The 17,483-nt window shown below is 41.0% G+C and overlaps 1 protein-coding gene across 3 annotated transcripts; it reads left to right on the forward strand.

Moving 5' to 3' along the window:
* The first annotated feature begins 112 nt into the window (after positions 1–112).
* UGDH (UDP-glucose 6-dehydrogenase) lies at positions 113–16,472 on the forward strand. Of its 3 annotated transcripts, none has more exons than XM_052780228.1 (12): positions 113–302; positions 1,077–1,245; positions 3,609–3,710; positions 5,104–5,304; positions 5,390–5,587; positions 6,083–6,230; positions 7,459–7,553; positions 10,040–10,170; positions 10,893–11,026; positions 12,168–12,259; positions 12,349–12,459; positions 15,217–16,472. In XM_052780228.1, the coding sequence occupies exons 2-12, from the start codon at positions 1,084–1,086 to the stop codon at positions 15,325–15,327; spliced, it is 1,485 nt and encodes a 494-aa protein (XP_052636188.1). In that variant the 5' UTR covers positions 113–302; positions 1,077–1,083; the 3' UTR covers positions 15,328–16,472. The 3 variants fall into 3 exon arrangements, with proteins under 3 accessions (XP_052636188.1, XP_052636189.1, XP_052636187.1); XM_052780229.1 differs by having other exon boundaries at positions 113–298; XM_052780227.1 differs by lacking the exon at positions 113–302 and having other exon boundaries at positions 961–1,245.
* The last annotated feature ends 1,011 nt before the right edge of the window (positions 16,473–17,483 follow it).

A 17,483-nucleotide genomic window follows, 5' to 3' on the forward strand; every position in this document is an offset into this window, starting at 1 on the left:
GGCGCCGCCTGAGGTGTCCGGCCTCCATTCGCCGGCAGCGCGGCGGGGCGGGGAGGCGGCGGGGCGGGCTCCGCGCCGGCCGCCGGCCTCCGCCCCCCGTGTGGAAGGGAAGGAGGCGGGGCCGGCCTCGCTCGGCGTCCGCGGGATGAAACAGCCGCCTCGGCCCCGCGGCGGCCCTTTAAATAGCCGCCGCCGCTGCTCCGCTCGTAGCGGAGCGTCACCCTGAGCTCGCTGAGCATCCTCGTCGCAGCTCTCCGGCTCGATCCGCGGCGGCGGGGCAGGACCACGCCCGCCCGCAGTAAGTCTTCTGGGCTGCGGCTTCGGTGCCGGCCGCGGGTCCCCCCGCTGCCTTCCCCAGGGGCTCCACGGGGCGGTGGCGGCGTCCTTTACCGTCAGCTGCCGCCCCCCCCCCCCCCCCCCCCCCAGAGCGCGGGGCCGGGTTGCGGCTGGGGAGCCGCTCTCCGCCGCGGCCGGCGGGAACCGGGGATGGAGCCCGCGGGGGTTGGCCGCGGCCCCAGCCGCCCGGGGAGCAGCGGTGTCGGCTCCCGGCCCGCTCCCTCCACCGGGGGGAAGGCGGGAGCCGCGGCCTCCGCGCCGCCGGCGCCTTTCCCGGCCGAGGGGCTCCGGGGACAGGGCGGGGGCCGGGGCCGGCGCGGGGGGTCCCGGCCGAGCGGGGCCTGGCGCGGCTCTGCCCGCCGTGGGGCTGCGCCGGTCCCTCCCGCTGTGCGCTGCCTGCGGCTGCAGTCGCTGCTCATGCCTGGGACTGTGGTGGCATCAGCAGTTCCTCGGCCTAAGGGGGTGGTATTTACGCCGGCAGGCTCCGAAGCGACCACAGAAAACGCTTCCTCAACGGTCTGTGTGAGCGGGCGCTCCGGGAGCGGGGCAGGCTCCACAGCCTTCCCGGTTGGGAGACGGTAACGGCAGTTCGCTTCAAGAGATCAGCTGTAAGAAAATGTTTCCCTCTGTGGCAGCATAACAGAGTCTCAGATCGTTATTTCTCTTTTATTTCCTTGAGTTGCTGGCCAGCGTTTTCATTTTTAGCTCCTGATTCTCCTTTCCCCCTCTCCTCTTCCTAGAGCAATCATGTTTGAAATTAAGAAGATTTGCTGCATTGGTGCTGGTTATGTTGGTGGGCCAACCTGTAGTGTTATTGCACAGATGTGTCCCAGTATCAAAGTTACTGTTGTGGATGTCAATGAGGCCCGAATCAATGCCTGGAACTCCGATATGCTCCCAATCTATGAGGTAAACTTGTCTCCCCGTTGTCTCTTCTTCCCGCCAGTGTTGCATTTGCTTCCCTCCTACCACATGGCATTTCCACATGGCCCACTTCTGAAGCTTGATAAGTATAGTACAGTGATGTCCTTCAAAAAGAGTATTCTGGAACAGCTGCTTGTATCAACTACTCATTAAACCAGATTTTTGAAATAACTTAATATGTATGGTGCGGGCAGGTATTTCAGGGTCATATATGAAGGGCCTAGTAGGGAAAAATGTAACTGTATATATAGTGAATTGTGCTAAATCATTCTGACTCTTTTGGGACCCGATTTAATCATAACATAGTCCTCTTACTCAGTTATAGATATTATCTCCTGCGTTGTAGCACAATATGACTGTGTAATACTGAGTGGTAAGCTTTATTCCCATTCTGAATACTGCCGAAATGCCATCTGTGCTGCCCATCTTAACCATGTTGTAAGATGGGGACAGTCATGTTCCTGATTCACTTGTACCATAAACCTCCAATCTGGCCTGGGAAGACTAGGCCAGATAAAAATTATTTTTAAATGTATCCCACTGTCACTCCTTCATTACAGAATGACTTTAATTTAAGATATAGAAAGCATTTTTCTGTTTTGCTTCTCTTAGCACTTGTTATTTTTCATTCTTTTTCACCCTTAAAGAATAGGGCTCTTTCCTTCATCCTTTCATGAGATATACTTTTTATAGGTTTGAGCTCTTTTCTTTAATGAGAGTGAAAACTTATCTTCACTGGTCTCCCGAAGACAAGGCATGTTGCCTGGTACTAACAGTTACTCTTTTGCTATAAGGAGTCTTCTGAATCCTGCCTGTGCTGTAACACTAATGCAGTTGGGTTTTTTCCCTCTTAAAACCAAACCTATACTGTGACTCTTTAAGTGAAGATGAATAGGCCTCCTTTGTCGTACTTATTCAGAGGAAAATGTGTATAATGCTCAGATTAGCAGGTGAGACACGAATAAAGATTGTGAAAGCAAGTACTTTGTTTCCTATAAACAGACTGAATGAGTTAAAGTAGAGCTAGTCTTGGCATGTTTTTAAAAAAAAAAAAAAATGCAAATTCATAACATCTGTTTCCTGGAATGGTGTCCTTTGCTTACAGAGAATGTACAAAAGCTGCCAAGAATTAGTTCAGACAGTTATAAAATTGAGTCATTGCACAGTGAGGTTTTCTGTATTTTGTTTGGGGATTTTTCTTTCCAGTGTCAGAAATTGTCTAGTGGGCTGCCTTTCTATTTACATCCCAGTAAGACCATAGTTGGAACATTTGATGGGTTGTAATACATATTATTCTGCCTGTGCGGACCTTTGTTTTCCTTTTAAGTAGGTATTTGGTATAAAGTGAGACAGCAAAAATGTCTTGCATAAGAAAGCTTCTGCTTTGTTTTCTTCTCTCTCCCTCCAGTGAACCTTTGCCTTTCTGGCACTTACTCAAATATCTCATGTCATGATAGGTGTCTCAAGTTGGAGACTTGATTGCCAGGTTACAGTGTGTGACTTTATTTTTCAAACAAAAAATAAAGGCTTCTTTTATCTATGACAACTATATCTTAGTTAAATCATTTCGTAGACCATTCTAATGTGGGGGATTGCTCATGTACACCTGGCCTCCTGCTCCTCTTGTCTGAGTGCTACGGGAAGGGAAAGTGATATGGCACAGTATGTGTCTCTGGAAAGAGTCTTGTCAAATTGTGCCTGTGATTCTTCCACGCTGCAGGTGTGGTGTCATGGTAAGTTTAATCTGGTCCAAAGATGGGTGGTTGCCAAAAGGAGTGATCTTTATCTCCTGTGTGTCTCCTCTGCCTTTCTTTCACTGGATCTGGGCTTGCTAATTTGGTGGAAGACTTCTTTGTGGGTGGGTTTTTTTTTGTGTGTGTGCTGAATCAGTTTTAGATCTGATGTTGGGGAGATCATGGAACGTGTAGCTGAAAGGAAAAGGAGAGTTTGGACCACCTCTTTTGTTTGCAGCTTAGGGAATATTGTAAGACTTTACTTCTTGAATCTACTTAACATCACTCTATCAGTATTTCTTTAATTTTTGCTCATGGTAATAGAATTGAGCATGGGAATAACTGGAGTCTAAAATCTGGTTGTGCAAATAACAATTCAGTGTGGCTGAAACTTTTGAGACAGCATTTTGTGTGTTTTGAATAAGAAAGGGCTTTATTTTTTTCATTATGAAAATCTACAGAAGCTTTACTTTACATCTGGCAGACTGAAAACATGCCACACTGAGGGGAAAAAAAAAAATCTTTCTGTATCTGAAATGATATGCTATTTGTTTGGGCATGTGGTTTACTGTTCTTCTAACTGCATTAACCTTAACTTTTTCCTGCTTTTTTCAGCCAGGGTTAAAAGAAGTGGTAGAATCCTGTCGAGGAAGAAATCTCTTCTTTTCCACCAGTATTGATGATGCCATTAGAGAAGCTGATCTTGTATTTATTTCTGTAAGTTTAGGGGGAGAAGGTGGTTGTATGTGTTTGTCTTTTTTTTTTTTTTTTTTTTTTTCCCCTTATCAAATAATTATGTTGCTCTTATGTTAGGAAGAGGCTTGTGTTTTGTCATATAGATTCGGTTAGCAATGTCATGTCACTGTGTCAGTTTTCTCCTTGTCTTTCTGTGTACGGTGGGAAAAATGCTAAGTAACCTTTTTATTTTATTTTTATCTGTTTCTTATAGCCAGTAGAACATTTGACAAATGAACAGGCTCTAAGTCAAAACGATGTTGATGTTTAGCTTGGTTAGATGTGTGGGGTCTTAGAGCAGCATATAGTGCAGATCTGTCACTGCAGTGTACAACTGAGATCTATGGGACTTTAATAATACTGATATGGTTCTTAGATAGGGATCCAAAGTCATATACTGATTATTGGGTTACAAAGATGACTTCTAGAAGCTTTTAAGAAACAGTGTATTAATGGAAGAGGGGCTGGTTTTAATATTTTCTAGCTTTAATATGTCTAAGCTGTTGACACCACTAGGAAGAGGATCCAATCAAACATAAACTGTGTGAACTTTTGTAATCTAGAAGGTTGTTCCTAATGCAGAATCTGAAAGAACTGATTGCTATTCATCTTGGTAGGCCACAGTTGAGTTTTTTGTTACTTAAGTCCTCTTTTCTTGAGAGCTCCTCTTTGTTAGGGAACCTCAGTACAGAGGTCTCTTTTCTGATAGTATTTTTCTCCGTTAAGTCTAAAATGAATGCTACTTGGCTGGATGACTGCCACTAATACAGCCCATATATTGCCACCTGTCCTTGGCTTAAAACATGCTGTTGTGTTTTATGTGTTGTTGCCATTTCTTCTTTCAGTTTGTAATGAAAAGGACCCTCTGTCTTAATCTAAATGATGTGTTTTCCCTCACGTTGCCTTTTCTGTGTACTGCAGTATAGCAGTTTTCAGCAGCTCTACACTTAGGTTTCACTGCAAAGTGGGTTTAAACTGTAACTGCCTCACTAACTGCAAGATTCTTACATGAATTTTCACACCCCTAATGTGGGACAGGAGAAAAAAAAGGTGACTGGCTGTAATCATGAAGAAATTACTGGTGTTTCCAGACTAAAAGCCAAGTTTCACTGAAGCCTGCAGAGCTGCTATGAATTGCTCTTGTTTAAATTCTGTTTGAATAGAGGTCGATGAGCTTTCTTTAGAAGACAAAATGGGTAATTGAGAAAGCTAATAGCTGTTCATCTGATATGGTAACTAGAATAATTCTGGGGTAGAAGCAAGTTGGACTCTGGGAATGAAAATATCTGTCATTCTTGACAATTTCACCTTGTCAGTACCTCTTGTGTTACGAGACCTGTAACATTTCTTTCCCCCTCCATGTATTTGTAACTAGGTTAACACTCCAACAAAGACCTATGGGATGGGAAAAGGCCGAGCAGCTGATCTGAAATACATTGAAGCTTGCGCTAGACGAATTGTACAAAATTCAAATGGCTATAAAATTGTCACTGAGAAAAGCACAGTACCAGTACGTGCTGCAGAGAGCATTCGTCGAATATTTGATGCTAATACTAAGCCTAACTTGGATTTGCAGGCAAGTGTAATCTTTGAGTTGTGTATTTAAAGGCTGGTGGTTGCTTTTGGCTTTTATCTGTTGTTCTTTATTCCTGTGCCTGTAGGTGCTGTCTAACCCAGAGTTCCTTGCAGAAGGAACAGCCATCAAGGACCTGAAGAACCCAGACAGAGTGCTTATTGGTGGAGATGATTCTCCAGAGGGGCAGAAAGCTGTCCGTGCTCTTTGTGCTGTTTATGAGCACTGGGTGCCCAAAGAAAAAATCCTCACAACCAATACTTGGTCATCAGAACTTTCTAAACTGGTTAGTGTTACTCACTGCTGTTGTCTGCAATGAGCAAAGGGTGTAACTGAGACAAAGCTCAGAAGCACAAGGTCACTGATGCTGAGTGATGCAGCTAGGAAAGACATGAGGTTGGGAGGACCCAGTATGTGTATCAAAGTATCTTCATCTTTTTTCCAATTATCTCAGCTGAGCTAATAGATGATACTAACTTTCCATGAAATCCTTTTCTCACTTTTATTGCTGTGTTACTTGTTACTAAGCCAAAACCTCCAGTGCTGCAAAAACTGGTTACCATCATAAAACAGTTAAAACTCTGCAAGTTAAGCATTAAATTATTTTCCTTAGATCCTATTAACTGGCATTTATGTATTAAACTAGTTATGTTACCATTTTGTATCTCAACAGAGTTACATAGATACTAAAGTAATCCTTCCAGTAGTAACTCCCTTCGGTCTGTGGCTGTCTTGGTTTCTGGAAAAATCAAGTTCTCTTTACTATGTTTTTTATTTACAGGCAGCTAATGCTTTCCTTGCCCAAAGAATCAGCAGCATTAACTCAATCAGTGCTCTGTGTGAAGCTACAGGAGCAGATGTTGAAGAAGTAGCAAGAGCTATTGGAACAGACCAAAGAATTGGAAATAAGTTTCTCAAAGCCAGTGTTGGTAAATGAAAAATTCCACCTCCACCACCACCCCTCCTTCTTTTTTTTTTTTTCTTGTGGGCTTCTGTTTAACAGTGCAATACGTCTACTAGTAGTGTTTTGAAGTAAGTGATCTGATGCTCCAAAATCTTCTACAGCATGAGTGTGTGAAAATATTGCTGTACAGTACTAGCATAGATCAGTTTTTCTGGTAAAATGTCTAGGACTGAGGTTGCTGTAGACACTGGCAATCTAAAACCCAGGATTTCAGAGTGCATGGTTTATCCTGCCTGGGACACTGGAAAGAAAAGCTGCAACTTTATTTTTCTGGAGCACCACTCATGATAGTGCTCTCCAAGATGTCTTCCCAATTGTAACTGCTGCAATTTTCTTTGGGAGTTGCTGCCAGTGGCCTGAGGAAAGGGATGCCTCTAGGTCAGAATGTGTGATGGCAACTTCTAATTTGTAGGATGAATTCAGTTGTTTAGATTTACTAGAGAGTAAGATGTGATAAAGTGGTGATCAGTACAACAAACTTTCAAACTTACAGAAGGCGGCTAAAGTCTATCTGTATGGCTACAGTCTTCATGATAGAAAGAGAGAGTGTGACTTTAAAATAATCTTATTAAATATAACCTTTCCTAGAGTCTATACAAGAATAAAAAGTAGATAGTAAATACATTACCAACATTTCTATTAGGTTATTATAATTCCTTCTACAATGTGTTGCTTCTGGGACTCTGCTGAGCAAAGTTCTAGGGGTCAAGGATCCTTCTGTTAATTGTCTCAGTTCTCCTTTAGTCAGCTCTGGTGATCTTTTGGTTCTTGGCAATGAGTAGATAACCATTTGGAGGTGGGGGAGGAAAGAATCTGATCTTAACATACTTGTTCTGAGAAATATTAATCTGAATCTCTAGGTGGGGGGAGAGCAAACCCAGGAGCTTGTCCACCCACTTGTAATAATAAAAAACTAGGGGCTATCTTACCATATGTTTCCCTGAGACTGGATTAAAACTTCCATTGACTTCAGTGGGACCTGAAGCAGATTTTAAGGCTTCTGTAATTGACAAAGTAAGTAGGTCCAGGAGTTGGAGTTTGAGACATTCTTAAGGTTTTCATTTGCTAGCAGTGAAATACTGGGAAAAATTACAATGCTGACTATGTCAATGATTGCCAAAAACTACTTGATTCCAGAGATGGGGTTAGAATAGTACCTCAGTCACCTGTAAAATAACCATTTTCTCTTTCAGGGTTTGGAGGTAGCTGTTTTCAGAAGGATGTCTTGAATTTAGTGTACCTCTGTGAGGCACTGAACTTACCTGAAGTAGCCCGCTACTGGCAACAGGTACAAGTTCTTCACTAATTTTTTTGAGGGGGTGGCATTTCTTCAGTATTCAGCTTTCAGGTGTTGAGCTTTTGAGCATTGTCCACATATAATCTGTGTTTCAGCTTTAAGGAACAGATACCTTAATGTTGATTATCTTTACATTTTAGAGCCCTCAGCCTAACACTGGCATTTGATACTCATAGGTGCTTAGGCTTTTTTGGGGTGAATTAAGTTGTCTGGATCAAATGGATTGGGAAGTTGTCTAGAAGTAGTGGTAGAAAATGTGAAGTACAAGCATGTCTGGACTCCTGTCTTCCTCTTGCACTTGGTTATCTCTGTCCACTTTGAATTCAGAGCTTATGATCTTTTCCTCAGGGTCTACTTATACAGTTCCTCTTCTTTCAGAACTCAGCAGAACTTGCTGTTCTTTTAAATAAACGTGGTTGCTGCTGTTCCCTGGTTAATGTTAGGAATGGTTGGGAAGATGTGGATGCTCTCAGGCCTAGCACCAATGCAGCAATACCAGGGTGCTCAGTCTGTACTAGCAAGCATTTCCCTATTAACCAGTGAAAACACCTCACCCCTCTTCCCAGTCCTGACTGAGGAAGCAGCTTCGACATATGTGGTATGACCAGAAGAACAGCTTAGGCTGTGGTGACCAAGTACAAGGCTGCCTAGAAGGTGCCCCCAGAATACCAAGCACATGATTTGCCTACCTTATTAGCAGCTTTCCTTTTTTTTTTTTTTTTTTTTTAATCTTCCTTTTGGCTAGCCGTTTTCCCCCCTCACTTTTCTCCATCCCAGACTGCTGTCAAACAAACTGCCCACAATTACTTTTTCATCATTGGTCAGTTGTGCCACATCCATACCGAAGTCCAGTATTTCTTCTACCGTTACCTAGGTCATCATGGCCATGTGGCACTGTTGATAGCATTACTGAAGGTCTGTTGGCTTCGCAAGTTTCTATTCCCCAAAAAGTCCCTAATACTCCCTTCCAGTTGTCTGAAGCTTGGCTGGATCTCACTCATAATTCCCCCATAACTGCTTGTAAAACTCAGCCATCTCTCACAGTGCTATCTGTGACTCTTGTCAGCTTCTTACATTATCTGTGATGTCCAGTGGCTTTCTACATCCCATTCAGATAGCTTAACCTCCAGCCAGGGGTTAGTCAGTGGCATAGTTACTTGCTTGCAACTATAACTCTTACATTAATTGCTTGGGACAAGGAAGACATGGGTTTTATGCTGCCTGCCTCTGAAGAGATTCAGACTGACATCTTCCTTAAAAATGTACTTCATTAGGATAGGTCTAGTCCATGGTGGAGAGGCTTGCAGTCCCATCAGTGAAGAGAGACTTAACATACTGCATGAACCTTGTGTAAGCATCCAGGAGAGGTTTGGTTCAGTGTAGGACTTGGATGCATTGGCACAGTAGGAAAGAGAAAGAGCCATAGGTTCTGACATTTGCTTCAGAACTACTGCTTTTACTCACTATAAGGTGTAAGCAGACAACAGACAACCCCTGGAGCTGCAGGAGCAAACCATGTTACCTCACTGATGATCTGATGAATAGGGAAAAATAAATACTGTCTTGAAAGAGAAAATGGTTTGGCTCTGTCCTTTATGATCACAAGGGTCCTTCTCAAAATGCAACCTACTTGGTATCTTGGCAACCCAAAGGCATAGAAACACTTAGTTTGCTCTGTGTGGAGGTGGGGTTTTTTTAATTTAACAAAAGCCTAAAAGGTTGCATTGTTAATGTAAACAAACTAGTTTAAAGGGCTTTTAATGCTTTTATGCTCTCTTGCTCTGTTTTAAGAGCAATTCTTTGCAGTATTTCTATATGGCACTCTTTCCAGTTCATGTTGAACACTGACTAGGTGGGGGAACCTACCCTTCCTATTCTATTAGTGATCCAGTGCCCTCTGTGTGTTAAGGGTTGGAGATCAAAGTATGAAGCAGGCTGGAGAAAAGTACAGGAACAGAGTGAGTGAACCCACTTTCATGTAATAACAAAAGTGAGGCACTTAATCTGCTTTAAGCACATTAGTTTTGTGTATTGAAAATGGTTAGTGTGGATTAAAAAGGCTAAAAATGTTCTCACAGTTGTTTATACATGGCACGTAAGGAAGTGTTGGTCTGGCAATGGGATGACCATGTGACATCAGATACTCTTAACACTGAAACTACTTTCCATTCTTCTGCCTAGAATACAGTAAGTTGTAGATTTTTAAAAAAGCAATCTGAAAAAATCCTAGCCTTTGAGCTAGATAATACATGATAGTATGTGTGTATATGCATCTACAGTCACTGATTAAAAGAGGATTTGATAAATTAACTGAATTTAATCTTTGGGTTACTTATGATACTGAGTAAAAATACTTAGCTTTCTCTTTTAAGACTCTATTAAACTTCTGTGTGGGTAGCTTGGCTTGACTGCTAAAAGAATCTGTTTATAGTTTAAAATGGCTCCCTTCTGTACCATCATGCTTTATGTGATTTCAGGTAATAGACATGAATGATTATCAGAGAAGACGATTTGCTTCCCGCATTATTGACAGCTTGTTCAATACTGTTACTGATAAGAAGATTGCTATTTTAGGGTTTGCATTCAAAAAGGATACTGGGGACACAAGGTAAGAAAGTGAATTCAGTTCACTAATGTGGATTCCCTACACTTGTCACCAGCTATGCAGCTAACCCCCGCCCCGCCCCAACTGAACTGCATTAATAAAAATAGATCAGATATGGGACCCTTACCCTCTTGTAACTGAATTGGTTTGTAACAAGGATTAGTCTTTCTTAAATGGCTGAGACAATTGATTCTTGACTTCTACAACATACCTGAATCACTCAGAAGCTGGAGCAGATAACTCTAGTCGTTACTAACTTGCATAAGCAAAGATAGATTTTGACAGAGTCCTTCCATTCTCCACAGAAAAGAATGCAACATTTTAACAATTGGTTCTAAATTGCTACATGAAGCCAAAGTTTCAGCTCTGTTTCCCATAGGTGGTTAATTCTGTTTTCCTGTAAAGCTCACACTTGATAAAACTCTCCAACTGCCGTTTGTGGGGAATGCTTAGAAGCTTGGTGCCTTGTTAATTATGGTCAATAGGAGTCCTGGGTCTTAGTATCTCTCTTGCATGATTCAGCGAGAGAGATGTAAATTTGTTTTTCGTATTACTCTCCTTGGTGTCCCTCAAGATTTCAAGTTTGCTGCTGGCATGGATTACCACTAGGATGTTTAACGTAAAACTGGTATAAAAGCTCTGGCATTGCATATCATGACACATGAAGACTTTCATTACTTAGAACAGGCCACCTGGTTCTTTAACTGATTGATTCACTCCCTTAGAGAGTCATCCAGTATCTACATTAGCAAGTATTTAATGGATGAAGGAGCAAAGCTCCATATCTATGATCCTAAAGTACCTAAGGAACAAATCATCTTGGATCTCTCACATCCAGGTGTCTCAGAAGATAACCAAGGTAAGAATACTCACGGAAAGCTTATTTCCCCCCTTCCCTCCACACCCTATTCTCAAAATACATAAAGTCTGTTTAAATACTATAAATTCATTTTCACATTTTCACCTTGGCAATGATGTGCTGTTGGTTACACTTATTAGAAGATTGTCATAGCTCAGAGGATTACTGTAACTGTTCCCCTTTTCTCCATAGCTTTTATAGATAAATGCTAATTCTGTGCTATTGTATGTTTTTCTTTTGATAAATACTCATTTGAATACACGCAAAGAATTTTCTCTCTGCATAATTGAAAGGAAGAGAAAGAAGAATGTCCAGAAGTAGGAGAGACTAGTGTTGCTTTGTCAGCTCCTTTGTGTCCTGAGTCCTATCTTGCCTTAATTCTTGCTTGCATATCTAAAGTAGAAATAAAGAAATAATTTTGGAATTCACTGTAGAGCATTCTGCCTTCCCTCGTATCCTTCCAAATTCATTTGTTCCCTTAAATTCAAGAAGACTTTAAAGTAATCATCTATGACTAGAAAAATCTTGGGGAGAAGCAGGGTGTATTTGGGATTTTTGTTTGCTTTTCTTATTGGAGAGGGGGAGAAGGCTAGATCAGGCTTCTAGAGGTAAAAAGAATGGAGGAAAATGAGCTGTGATGAAGAAGAGTGAAGGGTGTACATTATTTGACATGCCCTTGAATTAGAGGGGGAGGGGAGGGTTGCCTCTAGGCAGCTGCTGAGGCAGTCAGAGGATGAAGGCAGCCCCTAGTGAGCCATGTGTATTTTCTTTAGTGTGAACTGAGTGTTAAACAGGATCTGTGTTGTGCTGCTATTGTACAGACAATGACCTTTGTGAGAGCTGGCATTTGAACACTCTATAGTAACTTCTAATTCTAGAGATGCTCTTGATAGTTTAAATCAAATTTGAATGCTTAACTTCAAACATTTAAGTGACTCTGTTCAGATGCCAGGTACAAGCTGCTTTCATTTAAATAAGTGAAATCAAAGTGACAAATGTCTTGATACAAAATATCTCTAGGTGAGTGACTTGAAACTCCTTGTTTGTGTAGGGGAAGGAAGGAGACTCATTTGGCAGGAGTGCGCCAGATTGATGCTAAAGATGCATGCAGAATAAGACTTTTATTTTAATTCTGTTACAGTGTCTCGGTTGGTCACTATCAGTAAAGATCCTTATGAAGCGTGTGATGGAGCTCATGCCCTTGTAATTTGCACTGAATGGGACATGTTTAAGGTAAATGTTATCTTCAATTTAAACTAAAGAAAAAAAGAGGGAGTGTTATGCTACTTATTTATTCTGTCTGGTTTAATTGCCCTTTACAGGAGTTGGATTATGAACGTATTCATAAGAAGATGTTGAAGCCTGCATTTATCTTTGATGGTAGGAGAGTTCTAGATGATCTTCACAATGAGCTACAAGTCATTGGCTTCCAGGTAATTAGCTGGGTGATGCTGCTTTTAATGCTTCTTTCCTTCCGCTTTTTTCCCTCTTGCTCTCTCTCCATCTGCAATGACTGAGTAGCAAGGGAAAAAACCTCTTCACATGAGGATTTAAATCTAAACCTGTCTGTACTTAAGTCTCTCTGCTAGTGCTGTCTTCCTCCATTATTGCCTTACTATTTTCATAGACTGATGCTCTGTTAAAACCCAAGCTACATCAGACTATGCCATCAACTTTCAGGAGTATAAGCATGCCTTAGAATCGTAGAATCATTTAGGTCGAAAAAGACCTTTAAGATCATCAAGTCCAACTGTAAACCTTTGGACTGGGAAATCATGGAGAGTTATGAGATAGATGTAAAAAACTGCTAAATCTCGCTCCTAATTTCATTCTAGGTAATCAGCAGGATATTTGACTCCAAAACTAGCCCCTTCACAGTTTCAAGTGCTGCAGTTTTTGCTGCTACCACCCAGCAGAAGGGCTGAGCTTAGCATTTGGTGTATGTTTTAACCTGTGCCACAGCCCCTACCTGGAAACTTTATTTTAACACCACTGAACAAAAAAAGCAGCCTTTAAAATTGACAGTAATGGGATAGCAAAACACGCCTCCTTCAGAAGTAAATGTAAGCTGTAAACACCCCTTTTTTGTTCTTCACAAAAGACAGGTTTACCTAAGGCATGAGAATGAGACTTAAAGCCAGACAAGGTGTAATGCAGGTAACAAATGTTTATCAGCCAGTGAGATCCTCCACTTGGACAGACTACTAGGAGAAGTTTTGGACTTTTCTCCGAGGTCTGCACAAGGCTGGCTGACGTTGGAGATGAAAGCATTGTACACAAAGATGTATCTGAAGATAAGTCAGTGAAATGCTAAAGTGTTACATGGGAGGCTGGAGGAGATGATTGATTAGTCCTTTGTGATTGATTAATATCAGCCAGAAGATCAAAACAGTGGTGTCTGTTTACACCAAAGAGAGGACCCAGAAGCAAATGCTTAACTTCTTAGCTAAGCATTTTGCTAAGCTAATAGCAAATTATATATCAAATTATAACCAGTGTGATATTTCTCCTAGAAACGTCTCTTCTGAAGTCTGTGGCTTAAAGACTTTCCAAATCAGAGATTGTACCTTTGTGTTTCATAGCTCTTGGGTGACTTTTCTGTGAAATGCTAGTTGAATTTTTAACCACTTTGTGAGTTTGCCATCCAGAATCCAGTTTGTCATCCAGGTTTATTATCCAGATTTTTCATCCAGAAAACATTCATCCAGAAAGCATTCAACAATTTACCTATATTCTCTGTATAAAATAATAAAAAGGATTTTGTCTTAAATGGACAACCCCACAATTTAATTTTTTAGGTCCCCAGTCTTTTTCACTGCCCTTGTTAAAAGTTATTGCATAGACAGCTTGATGCCATTAGCAATTCCATTACATACAATCCAAATCTATGAATTTGGGCAGTTATATTTTTTCTCAAACTGGATTTTAAAGAACTTTAAACACACCTACCATTTCAATTATAACCTGTTTCCACAGTGGAAGCTTAATTCAGGAAATATGAATGTGAAGCTCTAATTCTAGGTAAAGTAATTTCCGATTTGAGAAAAATAACTGCTCAGGTCTCAAGTGGGGGAGGCAGGGTAAGCCTTGACTGAAGGGCTTGAAGCACTTCTAGCATAGACAGTTTGACTAATACTAAAATCACCAAATCCCTGAATAATCTGATAGAAGCATCTCAGCAAGACACAATCAGAACAAAATCTACAAGCCAGATCAGATGCATGTTTCAGTTGTTTCATTCTGTGTACTCCTGAGTACTGTGATTACTTGCATAATGGCTATAGGCTTTCTCTCTTGATACTTTTTCCCCTGCTTAAACTATACACAGCCTGCTTGTGAACAGGCATGTATAAATTGATTTAACCAGTCAACTGAAGCTGTTATGGGCAAATATGGTACATACCACTCACATGACTGTTTAAACAACTCTGAAAAGAGTTAACTCAAATGTCTGTCTGGAACATATTCATTGAATTTCTGTTAAATTTAAAATAGTTGAAGTATTTTGTCTTTTGGTGCTTTGCATCTGACCTGTGCTACTTACTCAAGAGGAAAGCTACAGCTCTTATTCACTGGGTGTCTGAACTGTTTTGCTAGTTGATGCTTTGTCTTCTACAAGCTCTGTCCTTAGTGATTTACATTAGTCTTACCTAGAAATTAGGGGAACCCGTCTCACTCTTTGAATTTTGCAGTACCTGGCACTTGTGTATGTTGGCTTTGTTGCATGCTTTCTCTTATATAGAGTTGGCTGCCTTTAGCCTTTCAGAGCTGCATTGTTTCAAAAACAATCCACTGCATTAAGGAGGGGAAAAAGCTTCTTCTAATTTAGTGGGTATAAATTTTTAGACAAAGGAAGCCAAACCCACATTTTATGGATACCCAGAAACATTTAATGGTATTGTACTGACAGTCCTATGGAAGCACATGAATGTTCAAATTAGCAAGGTGCAGTTTTAAATAAGCAAAGCAGACACCTGTGAAAGGCTGGTTTGTTTTTTTTTTTTTTAAAAAACTCTTTGCGACTCCAATCCCAGAAACTATCCCTGGGCACACCATGCTTTGTGGCTTGTATTGTTCTAGTGTTCATGAAATGTAGTCATGGTCCTGGATTTAATTTGTAGATTCCTCGTAAGTTGCCATGATTATGTTAGCTTGCCACACTCACTTGTTAAATGTGTTTTCTCTTTCAGATTGAAACAATTGGGAAGAAGGTGTCAGCCAAAAGAATTCCTTTTGCTTCTTCATGTGAAATTCCCAAGTTCAGCCTGCAGGACCCACCTGTCAAAAAGCCTAGAGTATAGTGTTTAATAGGTACTGAAGGAACTCTGGACCTTCTTAGTGATAATAACTGTAAGCCTATGCTTTTTTTAAGGAAAGATATTTTTCATAAACTAAACCAATTTTACATTAGAAATGGTACCTGGTACATGTGAATTCAGTCTATTTTCAAATCTCTATTTTTATAGCAATTTTTTTGGTTACTGAAGATGGTACAGACCTGTTTTTAATAACGAATCATCTTTTAAGTGGAAAAGTTACCTTCAAACTGCAGATTTCTGCTTCCAGAAATGTTCCTAAACTGCACTTTAAATGTTTCAAGTGATAGGAAAGCAAAAGAAATAGAATATCTTTTTACTTTAGTCCAGTTATGGACAGTGATCAGGAACTCTGGTCTCACAAATTTTTCATTTTCCTTTGGGGTAATTCTTTGCCCAGTTAAATGCTTGCTCTAACTGGGATTGAAGTCAAAAGATAAGTTCTAAGTTAATTTGGTAGGATTTGGGTTGAGCCCTAAAACAGAGCTGACTGCAACAATAATACCCTGGTCTTGGTTGGGATCAATTGGCACTGATGCAGTCTAAACTGCATCTATGGGGAGGCCAGATAGTTCTGCAGGCATCTATAATGTAATTAATGACAGTGGACTAGGAGCTATAAACTGATCCACTGGCAGATCTTCACTTTTGATTCTTTGGTTGTCTTGCCTACATTCCATGTGCAGCCACATAAATTATTGATCTAATCAGATTCCTGGGGCAAGCTTTTCCTCAGTTACAGCAATATAACTCATCTTCAGCAGAGGAGCATTCTGCTTGTTTGAACTTGGAATTTAAGCAGAGTTACCTTAATTTGGTGTCAGTCCAAGTAGAAAGCAAATATTGGCTTCAAAGCTACCTGATGGTTATCTTTTTCCTTCCTTTCTGCTTATGTACTTCATCTGAAAGCAGCTTTCTTAAAGAATCTGAAAAAAATTATTCTCTGCTGTTAAGAAATTATTAAAAAAAAAAACTCAGCCCCATAAGTTAGTCAGCTTGCTACCTCATTTAATTAGCAGGAATGAATACTTCCTATGTTATCTTGATATTTTTACCTTTATTATTACTTTATTTCTACTTGTTTTTATTATTCTCAATTGGCCAGTGCTATTAAAATCCTTGAGATGACAGAGTTTGTGTTTGGCTTGTTGCATGTGGTTGTGAAATGGAGGGGAGGATAGAGATGGATGACCATTAACAGATTTCAGACTAGAAGCCGTAGATGGCTTAGTTGAATAATAGCAGTGTTGGGATGTTAGAGAATTATCATGTAACTTGTCACATTATATCTTCTGAATTTGTTCAACAGGTGTGCCTTCAAGTGTGCTAGATCAATAGTTAAACAGGGCATAAGGTCAGTGTCACCTTGGTAATGAGTGCTATTATCATAACTATTTACCCACAGAAATGTAGATACAATTTAAGCTTTAGGACAGCTATTTGAAGATTTGAGGACCTTGTCTACCCAAATTGTTACACAAAACAAGGCAGTGTTCGTTATCTGACTGAAATAGCTGTACCCTTGAACCAGATGCTTTCAGATTCTGCACGTTAATGGCTTCCACACAGGTCGGACTTATTATGCATCGATCACTCGGCACTTTCAGCAAATATGCCTCAGGCTTTTTGTCCTATCATAAGATTCCTCTGTGAGGAGCGCATCAGAAGCCACTCAAAGTGAGTGAGAATTATGTGGGCTTAAAATCAAACTGTCATCTTTCATCATGCCATCTCCTCTTGTTGATAAACTAGCGCTACTTCCATACAACACCCACAGAGCAGGGACAGCCCTGTGATACAGTTGTGGTATTTGTAAGCATTGTAATCCAACTGGTAGATCACCCTGTCTTTGCAGGTAGGCATCCTCTCGACTCCCTCTGCCCCCATAGCACCTGAGAGGGCAGGGTGGTCATTTCTCCTTGGAGATTAAGAGGGTACTGACAAGTTGTGCTTGAAGGATCTCTTGTCCTGAACTATGTTCAGGGTAGCACAGCATTTCAGGGCTCATCTTAACAGGGAGGGTGAGTAGAGGCCTCAGAAAATCAGCATGCTTTTCAGAAACTTGCGCACAGCTGTAATAGTAGTGCCTCTGTATGGGACCTGTCCTCATCAGTTTGAAGTAGATGGGTGAACCATTAAAC

The sequence above is a fragment of the Harpia harpyja genome, chromosome 2 (genome assembly GCF_026419915.1).
Source record: "Harpia harpyja isolate bHarHar1 chromosome 2, bHarHar1 primary haplotype, whole genome shotgun sequence".
Taxonomy (NCBI): Eukaryota; Metazoa; Chordata; class Aves; order Accipitriformes; family Accipitridae; genus Harpia; species Harpia harpyja.